The following is a 17,680-nucleotide window of genomic DNA, read 5'->3' on the forward strand; positions in this document are numbered from 1 at the left end:
ATGTGAAGCAACAGCTAGTTTAGTTTATCTTAGACCAGAAACAGGAGGAACTGCTAGCATGACTCCATCCAAAAGTAACAAAATTGGCCTACCAGCACCAGAGAAAAAACTTCAGAAAGTGGCCAAGAAATAGTCCAGCACACAACCCCTCCAAAAAACCACAAAGTGCTGTTTTTATACTTTATTTTCAGATTAAACAAAGGAGATATAACATTTTAATCAGTGAACTTTAGACGTGCTGTTAGGCTAACTGTGTTTGTGCTAAGCTAAGCTAACCGGCTGCTGTCTGTCCAGGGCCAGCAACCATAGTTTATGTGAAAAATGTGTCTCCATTCACTGCTCTGCTCATCTTTATCAGTAACTTTTCTTGAAATATTTTGGTGTTTTTTTGTTGTTTCAAATTTTAAGTTTTGAATTCAAACGTTCAGAATAAAAAGCTGAATTTTGAACATGTGTGCTTGCTCCCACAGGGCCCGTTGATCGCCACGGCCTTCACCAACGGCTATCATTGAGGATGTGAGTCAGTCCTCTTGCTTGTCGTCATGTTATTTTAAGTGTAACATATTACTCCACTTTGCTCTGACTAACCTCTGAGTAATCCAGATGTTTTTTGTGTGCCAGTGCAGAGCTGTAGACTGAGAGCTGGAAGGAGTTGAAGCTGCTTTGGAGCTGATCTGGCCTGTCTCTGTCCAGTCCACCTCTTCGGCTTGGGGCGGCTGAACCCTCACCCCTCCACCCTGGAGACCCTACTGACGCCTCACTAAACTCCACCTCCTCTGAAAAAAAAAAAGTTTTAAAAAGTTCACAAAAGGAGCGTCACCTTTGAAAAAGTTTTATCACTACATGTAATAGCAACACATACAGATGCTGTATTTTTAGTGTTTTTTTTTTCTGTTGTTATGTTTCACCTTGCTGTTTTTTGTGATGGCTGCGTTGTTTCTTGATCTGTTTTGGCTGTGTTTTATTGGGTTATTTGACCTCTGAACCTGATCTCTCTGAGATAGAGGAGTTAAATCTCCAGGTGATGCCTGTTTGAAGGTCAGGAGCTGTAATTTGTACTGGAAAACTGTATATTTGTCACTAGTTCATACTGAATTTTAACAAAACATTTGTGATTAATACTATTTCTTGTGTCACAAAGTGTATATCTTGGTAGGTTTTTAACAAAAACTTGTTACACTAATAACGGTCAGATGACAAGGGTCATTAGTCACAGTTACATAATAGGCCTACGTGAGCTGTACAATTTTGTAAAATATTGTAAATATGACTTTTGTTTCTGGGGGGAGGGGGGTGGGGTTCAGCTGATTTTTGTGTCTGGGAGGTGGGAGGCTTTGGAGAAATGGTACGATTGCTTCTTTCATCAATCAGTAAGTGTTGGACATCTTGACTGTTACGTATCATAGTTTCACATGGAGGTCAAGAACATGTCAGTCAGTTTGTCCGTCAGTGTTAGACCAGCCATACATTTCTCTCCAGGCATTTCTGTGTGTCATTTGAGTCTGTTACTTCATTCAGAAGCTGCCTCAGAGTTGAAACACTTTTCCTTTCGGCTGTGAGTTCAGCAGGAGAGAGGCTGAGTCTGGAACAACACTTTACTTTGGGGGGATGTGTGGGTGTGAAAACGCTCATCAGTCAGGAGAGGAAAAAAAAAAACATGCTGTTTTCTTTCTTTGTCATATTGTTGTTTTAACTGTGATTTTCAATATGTGATGATTGTTTGTGAAGGAAAATGAAGGACTAGTGTGCAGGAGCAGTTAACATGCTGATGACTGTTTCACTCTGCAGGTTGTGTTGATGTTTGCGTGAGCGTGTCATGTGGTTTTATACACATTGGTTTCCAATGTGCCATGTGCTGTCTTTTGAGGGGATGGTACCTCAGTTGCAAATGTGAAATTTTAATCTGACTTTTTTATTATTACATTAACATCTATGTCAAAGTGTGGATGGTTGAACCTTTTAGAAAGGTGGCTTTTCCAACAGGAACGGAGGGTGTCTTATTAACTCTCTTTTACCTGTCACCCCCCCCACCCCCCCCAATCCATCACTGCATATCCACTGGAGGTCACAGACTGTAGCAATGTGACAGCTATTTTTAGACCAAAACAATTATATTCAGAGCTACTAGGATGTTGCACTGGCTGACCACGATAAAAGTGTTTTCCTTCGAATGTTAGCTTAAGAACGAAGCACTCGCGATCTATGAAATACCAGGTTTTACATTTTGATACACTTTGCTCACACTGCTGCGGGCTACCATGGTAGTTCATACTTTGATGCTGTGTTCACTGAAAAATAACAATCTTGTCAACACTGTAACCTTTTCTGATTTTCTTTTTCCTGTCATGTTTATTCCTTTGGGAAAAAAAAACTTTTTAAAATTCCTAATAAATTATTTTAAAACATTCCACTCATGTGTCCTTTTTGACCTTTTTTCCCCACACCAGAATGTCTTAGGTGTATGAATGACAGCAATGGAAGAAGAGTTAAGTAAAAGTAGCAATAAGTCAAAGTAAAAATCCTCTATAAATTCCCATATTCAAATTTACTTATCTATTATCAACAAAATATACTTAAAGTATCAAAAGTAAAACAACTCATGCATGTCATATTGGATTATTCTTATCTGATGAACATTAATTAACATTTTAGCATTTTAGTGTAGCTGATTGTGGGTGAATCTAATTTGAACTATTTTTATCTATTGTTGAGCACTTTAATCTATAGCAGGGCTTCATAAAATGATGATATAAAAATGATCCTAATCTGCATCTATTCAGTCTCAATCTAGTCACTACAGTTGTCAAATAAATGCAGTAAAGTGTACAATATATTTACCTCTGAAATGCAATGGAGTAAAAGTATAAAGCAGGAAGGATCTACTGAAGTTACTTTCCACAACTGGAATGAGACAAACTGCAATGATAAAGATGTCTTTTTTTCTCTCTGAGCTAAAAGTTCCCACGTTGGAAGAAATCTGTTGTTTTTGTATAACTGCGTGTAAATGTATGTATGTATTTTACAGCTATAGTTACTAGTCAAATATTAAATCAGTTGTTAAATCAGTTGTTTCCAAACTTTTTGGCTTATGACCACTTACAAAAAAAGCAGTGTCTTTGGGGCCTCTTGTCACATTTCAGATGTCAGTCAGATGAGTTGATTGCAGTTACATCAAAGAGAGATTTCCCCTCTAAACTTCTCAGATGGTTTCATTTAAACAGCTATTTCAAGGCCCAAAGAGGCAAGATTATCTAATATATTCACCAAAAAGGAAAAGATTAAAAAAAGATGAGTACAAATTTGTGTATGAGAACTTTTTTCTTCCTTTTTCCCACTCAATTAATCATCACATGACCCCTCAGATTTGTCTTTTGACCCTATGGAGGAACACTGACCCCTAGGTTGGAAAACACTGGACTAAACTTGAGAACTGTATATAAAGTAGTTAGCTCCCCCTCGACCAGCTACAACAGTGAAATACTGCTTACACATTGATGCATCAGTATCAACTATCTAATCAATCACAGAGACTATTTTTCAAGTACTTTTACTATGGATACTTCAAGTATATTTAGCTCATAATACTTCTTTTAAGTAGGATTTTTGAATGCATGACTTAAGCTTGTAATAGAGTGTTTTTACATGGTGTATTGACACTTACTTAAGTAACTTTTTCCATCGCTGACTCTGATTCTTTACCGTATAAACCAGTAAAATGTCCTTCTATTTTCATCCATTCTGTTTTAAGTGACAGCAGCATTCACTTAATCTGTCTGCTGGCCTGAGTCCTCTGTCCTCTCAGACTGCTTCTGTGTCCCTCTCATATCTCTCTGCTGGCTGATTTCTCTCTTCCATCATCATGGCTCCATTGCCTCCCCTCCCCTGCCTCCGCCTCCGGTCTCCCGGTGTCTCAGCAGCACTCTGCTTCACCTCTCTGATTTTAATGTCTCAGGGGACGCTGCAGACCGTCATGAAAACTAAGCCCTCTCTGGACGGGGGCGCTGACCTCCTGAGGAACCGGGAGGCTCAAGAGGTCCCCCCTCTGAGGAACTACCTCTGTCTCACCATGTTCACCTGTTTCTGCCCTGCATGGCCAATCAATATTGTGGCGCTGGTTTTCTCTGTGCTGGTGAGTCAGCTGGGGGATGAATGCGCATGTCTGGTTTCTATTTATGAATAGTTGCAGCATAAGATACTTCTAGCGATGTTTTATGAGGTTTTATTGTTTGCATTCAGTGCATAGAAATCAGTGAACATGGGACATGACATATGAATATTTACATCACAGAACATGTGTCTTTTTTCTATTTTTTTTATCAAGCAAAGTAGCCACAAATGACTGTTAAATCTACATCTAATTACACATAATCTAATAAGATACAGAAATAGACCCAAACCATGTTTGTAACTGCTAACAGTAATGTTCTACATAATTATCTTTTACATCATTTGTGTTTAAATACGTGAAAGTCAGGTTGCGGGTCTTCCTGCAACAGTTTAATGAGGTTTGAGTATTAGATAAGGTCAACACATTTAGATTTGTCCCAAGTCTCTGAGTTGTCTGAGAGGAGGCAAACAAACTTGTGAAGAGTTGATGCGCCAACAGCAGCTGTTGCGTTGTTGTAACTGTGAGTAACAAGATGAGCCATGTAAGCAACAGCAATCCACTGTTTTCCCATAACTAAGGACCTTGGCTTCAATACAAATATGAATTACAGATAACAAGAAAGGCAGGTGCAGGGAGCAAAACATGGATGCAAAGCAAGGCGGTGAATCATTTCTTTCTAAATGTTTACAACAGATGAAAATGACACCTGCCAATGCAGGTCTTAAATGTGGACACATGTTGTCAGCATTGCTGCTGCCTCAGTGGGATTCAAACTTCCACCCACCAAGCTGCACAAGGCTGCAGAGCAGATGTCATAAAACTGAACTTGATTTTTCCCTCACACCATAGGCCCAAAAGAGCCACGATGAGGAGGACTACGAAGGCTCTAAGCGGCTGGGTCAGAAAGCCCTCCACCTGGGGATCACTTCTTTCCTCATTGGCTTCATGATCATTGCTGCATACATCATTGTGCACTTCACTTCGGTACAAATGCACCAGATGTGTGACACACACATTCTACCCCCCCCTTCCCCAGAAAGCTAAAGGTTTCAAGTATGATTTTCCTCTCAACTCCACAGCATCTGGTTTGACCACATGAGGAGGAAGGCATAGTGGAAGTGGAGCAGAGTGAACTCTGTGATGGAGAGATCAGCTCCATGAGAAGACGAGGAGCTCTCCTTGGCTCCTGTCATCAACAGCTCTGGAGGTTTCGTAAGAGCTGGCAGACTCTGAATATGACTGAACACATCTTGGTTTCAGCTGCTGTGTTCATTATATTGCGACACAATTTGTTACCATTTTTACAATTGCACGGTAGTAGAAATAATTATGCAAAGATCATAAAGAGGACCCTAAAATGCTTTCACTGCCCTGAAAAGTGAGGCTCATGTGTTACACCTTTGTAACTTAAGGCTTATAATGGACAGTTTTACAAAACCCATTAGTTATAATGTGTAATTATTAATAACTGACTTGTAATCTAACATTGCCAATTCCAAGCAGAGGAATATGAATGAAATATTTCTCTGGTTAATGTACATGTTGTGTAGATAAAGTCTAAAATAAAAGAAAATCACGTTCACAAAGCAAAACTACAAATGCAATCTGATAGATCACTTTAAAGTTAGATACTGACATAAAATGAAAATGAATTATGAGCTACCAGCTCTTCCTCACTTGCTGGTCTCACTTTACTCCCATCTTTGACAACTCTTGCAGTTTGCTGGTCTGAGAGATCATGTGCTCTGATCTCTAATATTAACACTGTTTAACAAGGCTAAAAATAGCATTAATCTTCAGGCTGCACTGGGATCCAGCACACTAATTTCAGAGAAAATAAATGTTTAATCTCCACTTTTTTGTGGTCAACGGGTGTATAAATCCTCATGACTCTGGAGTTGCCTTGTTAGTGGTGCACACTTCCTCTTTTTTTCATCTGTAGTGCCCACCATGTTTGGACAGTAATCAATAAGTAAAGAGCAGAGATGTCAAGTGATCACCACCTGCTAGTGAGCTGGATGAGATGACAGGAGAAGCTGCTGTTACAGCTGTGGTAAACCTCAAAAATGTAGTCAGGGTGAATTACAAATGTCAAGCAGAAGCTCCTACGTGCTGAATCATCAGCTCTTCCTGGACAGTGGGGAAAGGGCACATGGAATCTGAGTTGAATGTTGAAAGCCTCTTTTGCTTGAGTATGTGCTTGGAGTTGTGGCCAAAAGTTTGCTGTTGTTGGACGCCAGCTGTAGAAGGAGGACTCCTTGTGCTGAACGCTCAGACAACTCAAGCAGGGCAGGATGGGCCTTGCTCTCTGCAGGCTTAGATACCTGCAGAACTTGATTGGAGATATAGTTCAGCAGTGCAAGGAGCTGCTGACCCATTCAGCATGCTCTCTGTGGAGGAGTTCAAGGACTCTGACATCTTTCTGTTGGGCCAGCTCTTAAATCTTGTGAGGATACAAGAGGAGTCATGAGTCTGCACAGCCGCTCTGCATGTGTCTTGAGAATGTGGAGAAGACATGGGACCTTGTCCTGCAAGAACACACCGCAGAGATAACATATTTGACCTGGGAATGTGTCATGATCCTCCAGGGAGAGCCAGTAGAGGGGGCTAGGACCTTGACTATGATCTGGACCTGAAATTCATCATGTTCTCGTCTGTCAGATGGTGAATTACCCATGCTGATGTTATAGACACAAGTTCAATTTGAATGTGTCCTGCAGGTTTCAGGCACCAGTGGAGAATTTCTGGGAATGTAGTAAAGTTCTGCTGATTATTTTTTTTAATCAGTGCAAGAACTGTGCAGATATTTAATCTAGAATAATGTCTTTTTGGTGATTTAATATGTAAAATCTGGGGAACAAATGTTCAGTTTGTTGTTGTTGCTGATATACAGCATGTTGACTAACTACAACTGGATATCAGGTTGCTGGTAATCAGCTGAATGTTTCTGTAAAATGGGAATTTTCTTTTTTCTTTTTGTGTGGTCCAAGCTGTAACACTGTGGGCAGACAGAGGAATTGCACACCTGCAGAGGATGAAAACAGCAGCCGTGGTGACATGTGTCATTCATCCCTCTCTCTGTGGGTTTGTCCTCTAACTTCATAACACAGAGGGAAGGAAACTTCAAAATGTAACCTTACTGATTTTTATTTATTTGGAGAGAGAAATTCAAAAATTTTCTGGCTCATAAAAGTAAATTAAATATATATATATCTTTTGAAATGGCTCACTTTTTAAAGTCAATCTTTAGCTTTATGCAACAGTTAAGTCAAGTAAAAAAACAAAGTCCTTAACTGAAATTAAATGCTGCTTTTCCTTCTGACGACTAAGCACGGACAGAAATTGTGATTACGTGTACTGTTCTCTAATCCTGAGAGGAAATGGGTGACCTTTCTCAACACTGGAATACTGATGACTCTGTCTTTTTATTTTGAGAGTGTTCAGTTACAGGCTGTACATATGTGAATTACATGAAACCGGATAGCCGTGAGAACACCTGAGAGAAATCAGACTGTACTGATACTGTACAAAGACACTCTTTTGCTGAGCTGCAGAAATCTTAAAAGGCCATACTCACTATGGCCACCTGCTTTTTACCTGCTTTACAGTCACACAAAAATACTATACATGAAAAAATCACAAATCTACGGACCAATATAGTAAAAATGAATATGTAGACGTTATTAACTTCAGGGACACATTTTAACTTTGATGTTCTGTTCTGTGCACTCTACACTTTAACAGTCCAAAAAACATACTCAACATTATTTTATCGCCTTTATACTTCATGACTTATATGACTATAAAAATGATTTTTAATTTCAGAAAACAATGATGATGATTACTTCTGTTTTAGGCCTCAGATACTCAGCTGTAAAACATGGATTTTCGTATGCTCTGTATCTGCTTTGTATACATTTTGTTTATAGGAGGTGTAACAGGGAGTTTGACCTCTCTGGCGTCTAAGTGACACCACTCATAATAATGTCACTATAGGTAACTTTATCCAGGAATGACTTTTTGGTAAACAAAATGTGTTTGTTTATGTGTATCCCATATAGGATTAAAAATATGACAGCCTATAGTTTTGAGAGTCATCTAGTGAGTTATTTGAGTAATTTCAGTGGCCTGAAGAGGTGATCATTTGAAAGAAAACAGCAAACATTACAGCAATATCTGAAAAAAAGAAATTTAATTTTTTGGAGCAATTGTTTCTGCTCACCTTTCCTGTTAATTGTCTCATGACTCTTAGATTTATTGTGTGACCCTTTAGTGGGCCCTCGACCCTCAGGTTGGGAACCACTGATCTGGGCTAAATACTCACTTGGATAATTTCAAGTATGTCTCTATATTATGTGTGTGTTTATATAGTTTGTTTTGTTTTGCGTTTGCTCCTCGAATCCTTTAGAATGAAAACATTTAGATCATGAATGTTTTTTTTCCTATTATTGAGTATTTTTGTTCTTTTCATAATCAAAGCTGGAGGTTTGACTGTTAGATTAATATTTACTGACAGCTTTGCACTTAATGTATGATTAAAACTCAGATATCTATGTCTGAAAACACATAGTTTCCATCTGAATCAGTGGTTCCCAACCTGGGGGTCAGGACCCCTACAAGGGGTTGCTGGATTAATCAAAGGGGTTGGAGATGATGAAAATTGTGATTTTTTTTTCAAGCTTTCTTCTATTTTTGCTTTATTTCTTGTGGATTTCTGTATTTTATATCCACAAGCCTCTAAAAGTTATTCAAATAAAACAAAATAAGTCATTTTTCTAGAGCTGTGAGGTTAGTCAATTAATCAATTAGTCGATTAATCAATTAGTCAGAGATTAATCAGTAGCCTAACTATTTTGATAACTGAAGAATCGATTTATTACTTTTTAAAAGCAAACGTAAAAAATCAGCTTGTTTCAGCTTCTCAGATGTGACGATTTAATGCTTTTCTTTGTGAGTCATGATGATAAACTGAATCTTTGGGTTTTGGGCAGTTAATCAGACAAAACCAGACTTTTGAAGATGTAACTTTGAACTGTCGGGAACTTTAACCAATATTTTTCACTATTTTCCGGCATTTTGTGGACAAAATGATTAGACGATGAATCAAGACAATAATCGGTCATTTAACTTGCAGATAATGCAACATGTGACGATGATCCCACGTAGACTTTACTTTATTTTAATGGCTTACAGACCAAAACAGTTGGAAACACTGAACTAAACGAGCCGTTGACGTTGGGACCAAACAGCTGGCAACAACCGGGTTAAACTTTAACTCTCCCTGAGCTGAGGACGGGAGGCGGAAGAGGTGTGTTTTTCTTTACAAGACAACTGAAGTTGCCATGAAATGGCGAAAACGCGTCCAGTACAGCTGAACACAGGAGAGTAAATACAGAAATACACAGAAAAAGGAGCACAAAGCTAAAGCCACTCCGCCTCATGTTAGTTTTTTCAGTTCGAGAGAAAAACTTCTGCAGTTCAAAGACGGAAACAACAACGATCAGGACAACAGATTGTTTTTCTACACTCAAAAGCTACAAACAGATGAACAGTAGACCAGAGACCTCAGTTTGATAAGACTACAGACTCCTGAACCCCTCTGAGAAGATTTTGGTGGGTATAATGATGTTTTGATGTTGTACGCTCTCACAGCTCTGCAGAGAAAAAGGAAACTTCCTGTTAAAGCAGCAGTGAAATGTAGCCTTCTACTTCAATGCTTTTGCCATTTGGAGCCCCATAAGGGCCCCTGGTGGTCAGTCCAGGGACCACTGGGGGACAGGGCCCTGGATGTCTCAGCACATGTGTGGAGATACTGACCTGTTGATGATGATGTGTGTGTTGCAGTGTTTAATGCCAGCAAAATGGGGAACAGTAACAGCGACAGGGCCAGCGGGGGTCAGCAAGGAGGGAAAGAGGCACGTCCCAACATCCTGATGGACAGCAGTGAGGACGCAGACCTTTTCCAGAGAGAAGATACTAAGGTGATGTCAAGTTTATATCAACGCTTGTGTCGCACAGTCATACAGTCGTCTGTAGGCTTCAAAATCAGATATATCCTGTTAATAGTAACGCTGGACTGGATGAGATGAGAACTTAAAGGACCCTACCAGTGTTTTCCATGTTTTAGCACATTTGTTTATTCTATTGTGATGTGAGACATAAACAAGTGAAATGTTAGTATTTTGTCCTCCTTGAGATGTGCTACCTTTTCATATTTTTGGCACATTTATTAAGAATGGTGCAATACTTCACATTAATACCAAAATTTGAAATTTGCGAGATAAACCCTCACAAACACTTTTAATTGCTTTTATTAATTTATTTTTTGTTTTGGTCAAAGTTGTTTTTATCAAAGTTGTTTTATGTGATGTAAAACTGAACAAAGATCCTGTGCTCTAAACAACATTTAGGAGAGGAGCAGCTCAAAAAAATGGCTCATGTGATAAAAGGAACTGAAGAAACTCTTTCAAGGCAAAAATGCAAAACGCTTTACAAATAGAAAATGGCATTTTTTTATTTATTTTTTTAACTTTTTGATGTATCTATCTGTCTGGTGAAGGTTACAAAAGACTTAAAAAACTTTACATTATTACATCATTGTCCTATAAGGCATGTTGGTGCATTCAGGTGTTTGGGAGAAGTTCCAACACCTGACATTTGAGAGTCAGCTACCAGAGAGGATTGTGCGCTGGACGCTGTATGCTGTCAGGGAAATCAAACCTGGAATGCAAACAATAAGCAAATACGGGTTGTATTAAACAGACAGGAAATGAAGAAGAACAGGAAGTGTTTATAAAACCGTCCCTGGTGAACTGAACAAGCAAACAGTAAAAGAGTAACCTTGACTAAAAACATAGGCAGCATCATTTTTACTGTGGTGGATAATTAATTTCAATTTTAACATTGAAATGAAATGAAACTCACTGCCAGAAAGGGAAAGCTGATAGTGAGTCTTGTAAAATAGGCAGTAAGATGAAATCGTTGGTAAAGGGCAAAAAACACACAAAACCACCGGACCAATGAATTACAGCTTATATACAGGACAAGCACCATGTCTTCATCTTAAAAACAATACACCCAGTCTATTATATAGATTGAGTTGAAAGGTTTAGCTACCATAACAAGCAGATTTAGATTCATCCAACTTACCAAAATCTCCAGACAGATGTACCAAAATTCCAAGGACCTTATGTATCGTCTGCTGCTCATAAAATGAGGACAAACATAGATAAGTTTAAATGATAAAGTTTGCAAGAAAATGAACATTTAAAAAGAAAAGCATACAAACACACATAAGACTCTGCTCCATCTACTGCTCCCTCTCAGCAGGTCATTCAGTCAGGATGTGTTGTGTTGGGGAGTAGAGGCTGAAGCTGCTCTCATTAACATGGCAACAATACATTGATATCATGCTATCCAGGCTCCGCAGGAAATACAGGAGTTTCTGGCCTGGCAGCAGGACCTGGAGAGTGACAACAAAAGTCCAACACAGGCCAGGCCAACTGTGTTCAGATGGTCGGGAGGCGCGAAAGAAGTCTTTGTGTCCGGCTCTTTTAACAACTGGGCCACCAAGATCCCACTCAACAAAAGGTAATTTGTCTCATGCAGGATGCTTCACAAGAAATTACATGCTTGAGCTGTGTCTGCTGATGAAAATGTCACGCACGGTCGTCTCTCAAACACAGTCAGAAAAACTTTGTGGCTATTGTGGACCTGCCGGAGGGAGAGCACCAGTACAAGTTCTGTGTAGACGGTCAGTGGACCTTGGATCCAACTGGGGTAAGTGAAAACTTACATTTTAGAGAGAAAAGATGTCACCAATGTGGTCTTATTTTTTTTTCCTATTGCCACAAATGTCTCTTCTCACCTTTTACCGCATCACTCTCTCCCAGGCCGTGATGACATCTAAAACTGGGACAGTCAATAACGTCATCCAGGTGAAGAGAACAGACTTTGAAGTCTTTGATGCCCTGAAGATCGACTCACAGGATTCTGCAGACATCTCAGGTACTATGTGACACTGTTGGGTAAAGCTGGATAAGACTCAGTTCACCAAATAAAGAGTTTGAACAATGTCTATGCATCTGGAGAATACTGTATATTCACCTTGTGTATTGATTGATTTGAGCCTATATTAGTGTAGCGTTAATGTGATCATTCTTTCCCAGACTTGTCCAGTTCCCCTCCCGGCCCCTACCAACAGGATGCATACGTAATCAAGACAGAAGACAAGATCAAACATCCTCCAATCTTACCTCCTCACCTGCTGCAAGTGCTGCTCAACAAGGACACCGGGATCTCTGTAAGTAGCTCCTCGATGCTGCGACACACGCTCACTTTTAATGGTACGCATCACTGTAGAAAGCTGCCGCTGCAGCAGTTCATTTAGTAACATGAATTCTGCTTTTGAATCTTCACCCTCACCAGTGTGACCCGACACTCCTTCCAGAGCCAAACCACGTGATGCTCAATCACCTGTACGCCCTCTCCATCAAGGTAACAGCATGTCAGCTTTTTAACTGTGGTCCCTCACAGTGAGATGAGGGGGAAACTCATATGTTTACTGTATTATATGTATGCTTATAAAAACTTTATAAACATCATGTGCAGCATTTCATACATATGCCATAAAATGGTCTACAGGTTTCTTGAAAAGACATAAATCATCAGTGATGTTACTGTAAACTACAGTGTCTTTATCTTGAATCTAAAATCAATTATACAATGACTTTCCCTCATTTTCTGTGGTAAAGCAAACTATTTTTACTCATTTCTATAATTATCCAAAGTGTTAAAGCTGTAGCTCAAATTTTCAGCCAAAAATCACAATAATTTGAACAATTTTTTGATTAATCTATTATTATTTTTTCTCTATTTAACCCTCATCTGAACCTAAATACTTGACTTGTCACTGTGTTTCAGGATGGCGTGATGGTTCTCAGTGCAACACACCGATACAAAAAGAAGTATGTGACCACTCTTCTCTACAAGCCGATATAATCCACAAAGCCGTGATCCAGCCTCTCTGTTTTGAAATAATATACATTTTGATGTCTTTCTTCTGTTGTTGCACAAAGCTGCTACTTGAACTGTTCTGTTGAAAGTCAACATAAATATCTTTCTGATATCAGTTTTAAACATTTGCTCAAGCTGTTTTTTAACCATCCTGTAATCTCAAATTCTAATCACGTTGTGACTGTTTTAGTCAAAGTTGATTCAACCATATAACTGCAACCTAAAGCTTTCTTCTTATGATCAGTCAGCGTCAACCAGAATCTCCGTGAGAAATGAGAATAACCGCTGGATGTTGTCGATCTTTTCATTCCAACCTTACTTGACCCAGAATTGTCAATAGATTTTTAGAGAAATGAGAGACCAAACACATGATGTACAAGTGTAAACCTGCCCAAACAAAGACCCACAAGCAAATATTCAAATACATATCAACACGGTGTTCTTTAACTTTTGCCCTTGGTTACATTCATACAAAGCTCTGTGTTAAAGATTTAATCAAAACTCTTATCTAAAGCTGTCTTTTCAACTAGACAAATACAATCCAAGAAACAAATAACCACCTCAAACCAAAGCCAAAGTTGAATTAAATATGTACATATTTGATTGCCCTGGAATTGTAAGAAACTGTGAATGGAAACAGAAAACTGGTGAGAGGAGCACAGCTGCAACCTCTGATGCATAAAGTCTCCATACATGAGCAAACAGACACAAGGACAGTAAAATTCAACCGAAACACAACACTATAAGATGCTCACTCTTATTATTTTATTTTCAACTGAAGCCTGTACATAATCAAACTTCTTTTGCATCATGTTTTGTTTAAAAATTATGAAAAATTAAAAAAAAAATGAAAAGGAATATGTTCTGGCTTGAACATGTTGTGTGTTTTTTTTGTTCCTGGTTATATAACTCAGTTGGCACAGTGGACTTTGGGATCCAGGTTCCTGTTCTCAGGGTTGTACGTGTTCTGAGCAAAGCAGTGAGCCGCCACCCGATCGCACTCACACACAGCAGCCTGGCACTTATTGTTGGTAGCTGCAGAGACAGATATGAGTCATGACATGAGTCCAAAGCTGCTCAATTATAAAAAAATATAAACATGAAACACACTTAAAACATGAAACTCAAGGTGAAAGAAAGTCAAAGAGCTCCACTGTACTGTTTTGAGTTTAGGTACACTCAGTTGGGGATCAAACCTCAAACCCTGGCTGTGTCTATATGCAGTAGATATATATTTATACAGCGTGCACACACTGGGCCACAAATGCAGCCTTGTTTGGTTTTCTGTGTTCACAGTAAAGATACAGTCTGCTGTTGCATGAATACTCTCAGCAGGGCTCTAAAAGGCCTGAAAATCAATTAAAAGTTTGTTAATTTTAGAAAAATATTTTTAAAAAAGGCCTTGAATGTTGTTTTTAAAATTATAATACTGAACCTAGATTCATCAATACACCTCAGCCTTCTGACCTGCTCTGTGTTCACATTGTGAGGAAAACACTGGATGTTTTTGTGGCTATACAGGCAGTGTTAAATGAATTTCTTACCAAAGTTAGAATTAAAAATTGAAATTAAATGTCCAATTCTTGCCGGTGTCATCCCAGAACATTTCAAATTTAAGTCTTTGTATTTCACCAGAGAAGAGCTTTAAAGTTATTTTAAAAAAATAGTTGATTTTGACGCCCAGATGAGTGTGTGAACCTGGTGTCAAAGTGTCTTTAGTTTAGAGCAGTCACAGTCCCACCTGAGCAGGTCACTTGTTGATTTGAGCAGGTGAAATCGTAAGCCAGAATGTAGGGAAGGTCAGCGATGGCTGTGCATCCAGGAGCCTTTCTGCTTCTTTCATAGCACTTATCATGGACGTAACAGCACCTAAAAACACAATTAAAAAAAGTCCCAACTTTCATACAGTTTGTTTAACATGAAAACTGGAAAGCAAACTTGGTAAATGACGTCTTCCTACATGTCCACTTCATCCACAGGGGTTCCTCTGCCACCGAAGCCGCACCAGCAGCCGTAATCGCTATACTTCAGAGAGCTAATACCAGGCTGGGCGCACTCGATCATCATCCCAAACTGCCATAAGGCCTTTGGTGACGCACCGCTCACTGTACAAGCTGGTAAAAATATGCAAGGCAACCAAATACACTTTAAAATGAACAGGATCAAGAGGAAAAGAATATCCTTAACAAACAAACAACAAAAATGATACACCCAGAAGAGCTACAAATAGCAACCTTTCCTTTTTTAAAGGTCGTACCAGTAAGAAGCAGCAGCAGCAGAGGAGTTGTCACATTCATGGCTACAGTCAGAAAATAATGTAATTTGGTGGAGCTTGCTCTTATAGGACAGGAGGTGAGAGAAAACTAGAGATAGGAGGCAAACAAGGGGGTGGGAACTTTAAATAAGGGCTTACTTGATAAAAGTTCTTATGGATGGTGGATTTTCTACCTGAAATGTAGTTGTTTTAAAGAATGTATGTTTTAAAGAACAACTTTTACATGAACATTCACTTGATACCTTCAGGTACAAGTGCAAAACATTTTGTCAGCCTGTAAGACCAGGCAGACAATTGTGAGCTCCTCTCATTTTGAAACATCTGTAAGAAAAAGCAATAAAAAGGAACAAGAAGACTGACAGCTTGAGCCTTTTTCCTTTTATTTTATATTGTCTGGTAACTGATTTTGTGTTGAGCATTACCTGTAATGAGCAAGCAGGAATATAATCAGTATATTCCACAACCTCCACCGGTGCCCTTTAAATGTCACTGCAGATCAGCTATCCAATCATCAATGAATTAGGTCTGATATACAATGTAGGAACAATAATGTCTCAACTCTTCAATGGCTGACTGACAAACAAATAGTTTTATCTTCACTTTTTACTTCATGTTTTTTTTTTTTAATGCTGCTGGTCTTAATTTTAATGTCATGGTTATGTACAGGAAATACACATGGACAGATTTCAGTCCCATGGACTTTTTGGGCATGTTCCTAATCAAATACTCTTAGACATCTTGTTCTTTTCTTTCTGTTTACTATGTACTCACAAAGGTTTGCATTTTCATGTTTTTGAAATAACTTTCCAACACACAGCTGTGTAAATAGCTAACACTTGCCACAGTTCCCACGACTTCCCGCTGGACATTACTCCCACTACTCAACATTACTCAACACGAAAGGAAACAATATGTAATGCAACTGAAAAAATGATTTTTCACAATGTGAACTGTGTATGTATACTGTATGCATATGTCTCAGAATACATACACCCTACACATGTTTGCATAATTTATAGAGTAAGAGATTAGGAGACTTGTGGCAATTGGTCAAAAAGTACCGCCTCTCAAGGTCAGCAGTGAATATACTGTAAGCCTATAGCTTTACCCCACATCTAAACCTGCAAGATGCATCTGAAACACTCCGTGCCTGAAAGTGCTCAACACTAATTTATTTTACTGAATTTTAAATGACGTCTTTTGCCAGAAAACCTCCAGTTTATAGGACCGCTTAGAGGGTTTTTGCGTTTCTGATTGATCAGCATCAGGGACATCTTGATTTCATGAGAAGACGCTTTTTGAGATGTGAACTAGTTTTGTCTGAGATGTCTCCACTGTGTCTCTTAGTGCTGGGTTACTGAGCTCTGTGGCAGTTCAGGGCCATGATCCTCTGCACTGTACCTGACAGCTGGCCTGTAATGGACTACACCAACTATAGCTGCTACTGTGGACTGGGAGGCTCTGGTACACCTGATGATGAGCTTGACAGGTAAAGAACTTCAATAAGGAAACACTTTCTGACTTACCTCTAATGGTGTCTGAGCATGTAAGTAGTTTTATGTGGAGAGGTTTTGAGATATCAGCCTCTGAGACTCCTGCTGTCTCTCCAAGACAATGGAGGTGGATGGAATTTTGTATGTGCTGCTCAAAGCACTGAAACAAAAAATCATCTTGTGGAGTTTTCATAGGGTGTAATTCTTATAAAACTGTTCTGATACCACTTTATGTTTTTTTTTTGTCTTGATGAATTGTCCCAAAAAACTCAAGAGATGATGAAACTGAACCTCAACAAACTGTGATTTTTGTCAACTTGATTTATTGAATATAACCATTAATCTTGTTTCGATGCCATATGCAGCATGATGAATGGTTTCCCATCTTGGACAACAGCTACACTGAATTATAGAGCTACAGCTGTGACAAGGCCAGCAAGACCTGTCACCTGTCTGAGTGAGTGCAACATTATCATCAACCCACAGCTGCTTTTACCCGGTATCACCCGGAGCTGAGTTTTCTGTGATTACATAACAGTAGGTTGCAGTATATTAAGTGCATTTTGTAAAACACACAAGGAACTTTATTGGTCTTGTTTATAATAATAGACAAAATCAAATCATTCACCGTCTTTGTGATCAGAAGCTAAACTCTTTCCAGCCTCATATGTGTTCTCTCGGCAAAAATAAAAAAATACACACATGAAGGGGAACTCACTGGATAAAAATTTTAATCTCCTGCCTATTTTTTTTTCTCTTATGTCCCATCTTTCTCCATCACTCTTCTGT

The 17,680-nt window shown here is 38.9% G+C and overlaps 4 protein-coding genes, 1 long non-coding RNA gene and 1 pseudogene across 6 annotated transcripts in view; 4 read left to right on the forward strand and 2 right to left on the reverse strand.

The window, feature by feature from the left end:
- Positions 1 to 2,410, forward strand: part of msi1b (musashi RNA binding protein 1b) — a 20,786-nt gene extending 18,376 nt beyond the window's left edge. The window contains exons 14-15 of one of the 2 annotated variants that reach the window (XM_067604052.1): positions 471 to 516; positions 627 to 2,410. In XM_067604052.1, the coding sequence (XP_067460153.1) occupies positions 471 to 512 (42 nt within the window). In that variant the 3' untranslated portion in view covers positions 513 to 516; positions 627 to 2,410. Of the gene's footprint in view, positions 1 to 470; positions 517 to 621 lie in introns of both variants that reach the window. The other variant, XM_067604044.1, reaches the window with a different exon arrangement.
- LOC137193019 (uncharacterized) overlaps positions 1 to 3,801 on the reverse strand; it is a 7,320-nt gene extending 3,519 nt beyond the window's left edge. The window contains exons 1-2 of the long non-coding RNA XR_010930664.1: positions 3,662 to 3,801; positions 589 to 776 (exon numbers count right to left, since the gene is read on the reverse strand). This is a non-coding gene — a long non-coding RNA (uncharacterized lncRNA). The remainder of the gene's footprint in view (positions 1 to 588; positions 777 to 3,661) is intronic.
- Positions 3,686 to 9,605, forward strand: LOC137193005 (transmembrane protein 233). The gene is made up of 3 exons (XM_067604155.1): positions 3,686 to 4,129; positions 4,958 to 5,092; positions 5,188 to 9,605. The coding sequence occupies exons 1-3, from the start codon at positions 3,860 to 3,862 to the stop codon at positions 5,197 to 5,199; spliced, it is 417 nt and encodes a 138-aa protein (XP_067460256.1). The 5' UTR covers positions 3,686 to 3,859; the 3' UTR covers positions 5,200 to 9,605.
- prkab1b (protein kinase, AMP-activated, beta 1 non-catalytic subunit, b) lies at positions 9,435 to 13,246 on the forward strand. Its single transcript, XM_067604078.1, has 8 exons — positions 9,435 to 9,721; positions 9,953 to 10,089; positions 11,529 to 11,698; positions 11,794 to 11,887; positions 12,001 to 12,115; positions 12,277 to 12,410; positions 12,536 to 12,604; positions 13,031 to 13,246. The coding sequence occupies exons 2-8, from the start codon at positions 9,970 to 9,972 to the stop codon at positions 13,106 to 13,108; spliced, it is 780 nt and encodes a 259-aa protein (XP_067460179.1). The 5' UTR covers positions 9,435 to 9,721; positions 9,953 to 9,969; the 3' UTR covers positions 13,109 to 13,246.
- Positions 13,247 to 13,866: 620 nt separating this feature from the next.
- Positions 13,867 to 15,637, reverse strand: LOC137192997 (phospholipase A2-like). The gene is made up of 4 exons (XM_067604143.1): positions 15,381 to 15,637; positions 15,084 to 15,237; positions 14,865 to 14,992; positions 13,867 to 14,158 (listed from the first exon to the last, which is right to left on the reverse strand). Exons 1-4 carry the CDS (start codon positions 15,418 to 15,420, stop codon positions 14,034 to 14,036), a joined length of 447 nt encoding a protein of 148 aa, XP_067460244.1. The 5' UTR covers positions 15,421 to 15,637; the 3' UTR covers positions 13,867 to 14,033.
- Positions 15,638 to 16,526: 889 nt separating this feature from the next.
- Positions 16,527 to 17,352, forward strand: LOC137171481 (phospholipase A2-like; annotated as a pseudogene).
- Positions 17,353 to 17,680: the final 328 nt, after the last annotated feature.

Source organism: Thunnus thynnus, chromosome 2 (genome assembly GCF_963924715.1).
Source record: "Thunnus thynnus chromosome 2, fThuThy2.1, whole genome shotgun sequence".
NCBI classification, from domain to species: Eukaryota; Metazoa; Chordata; class Actinopteri; order Scombriformes; family Scombridae; genus Thunnus; species Thunnus thynnus.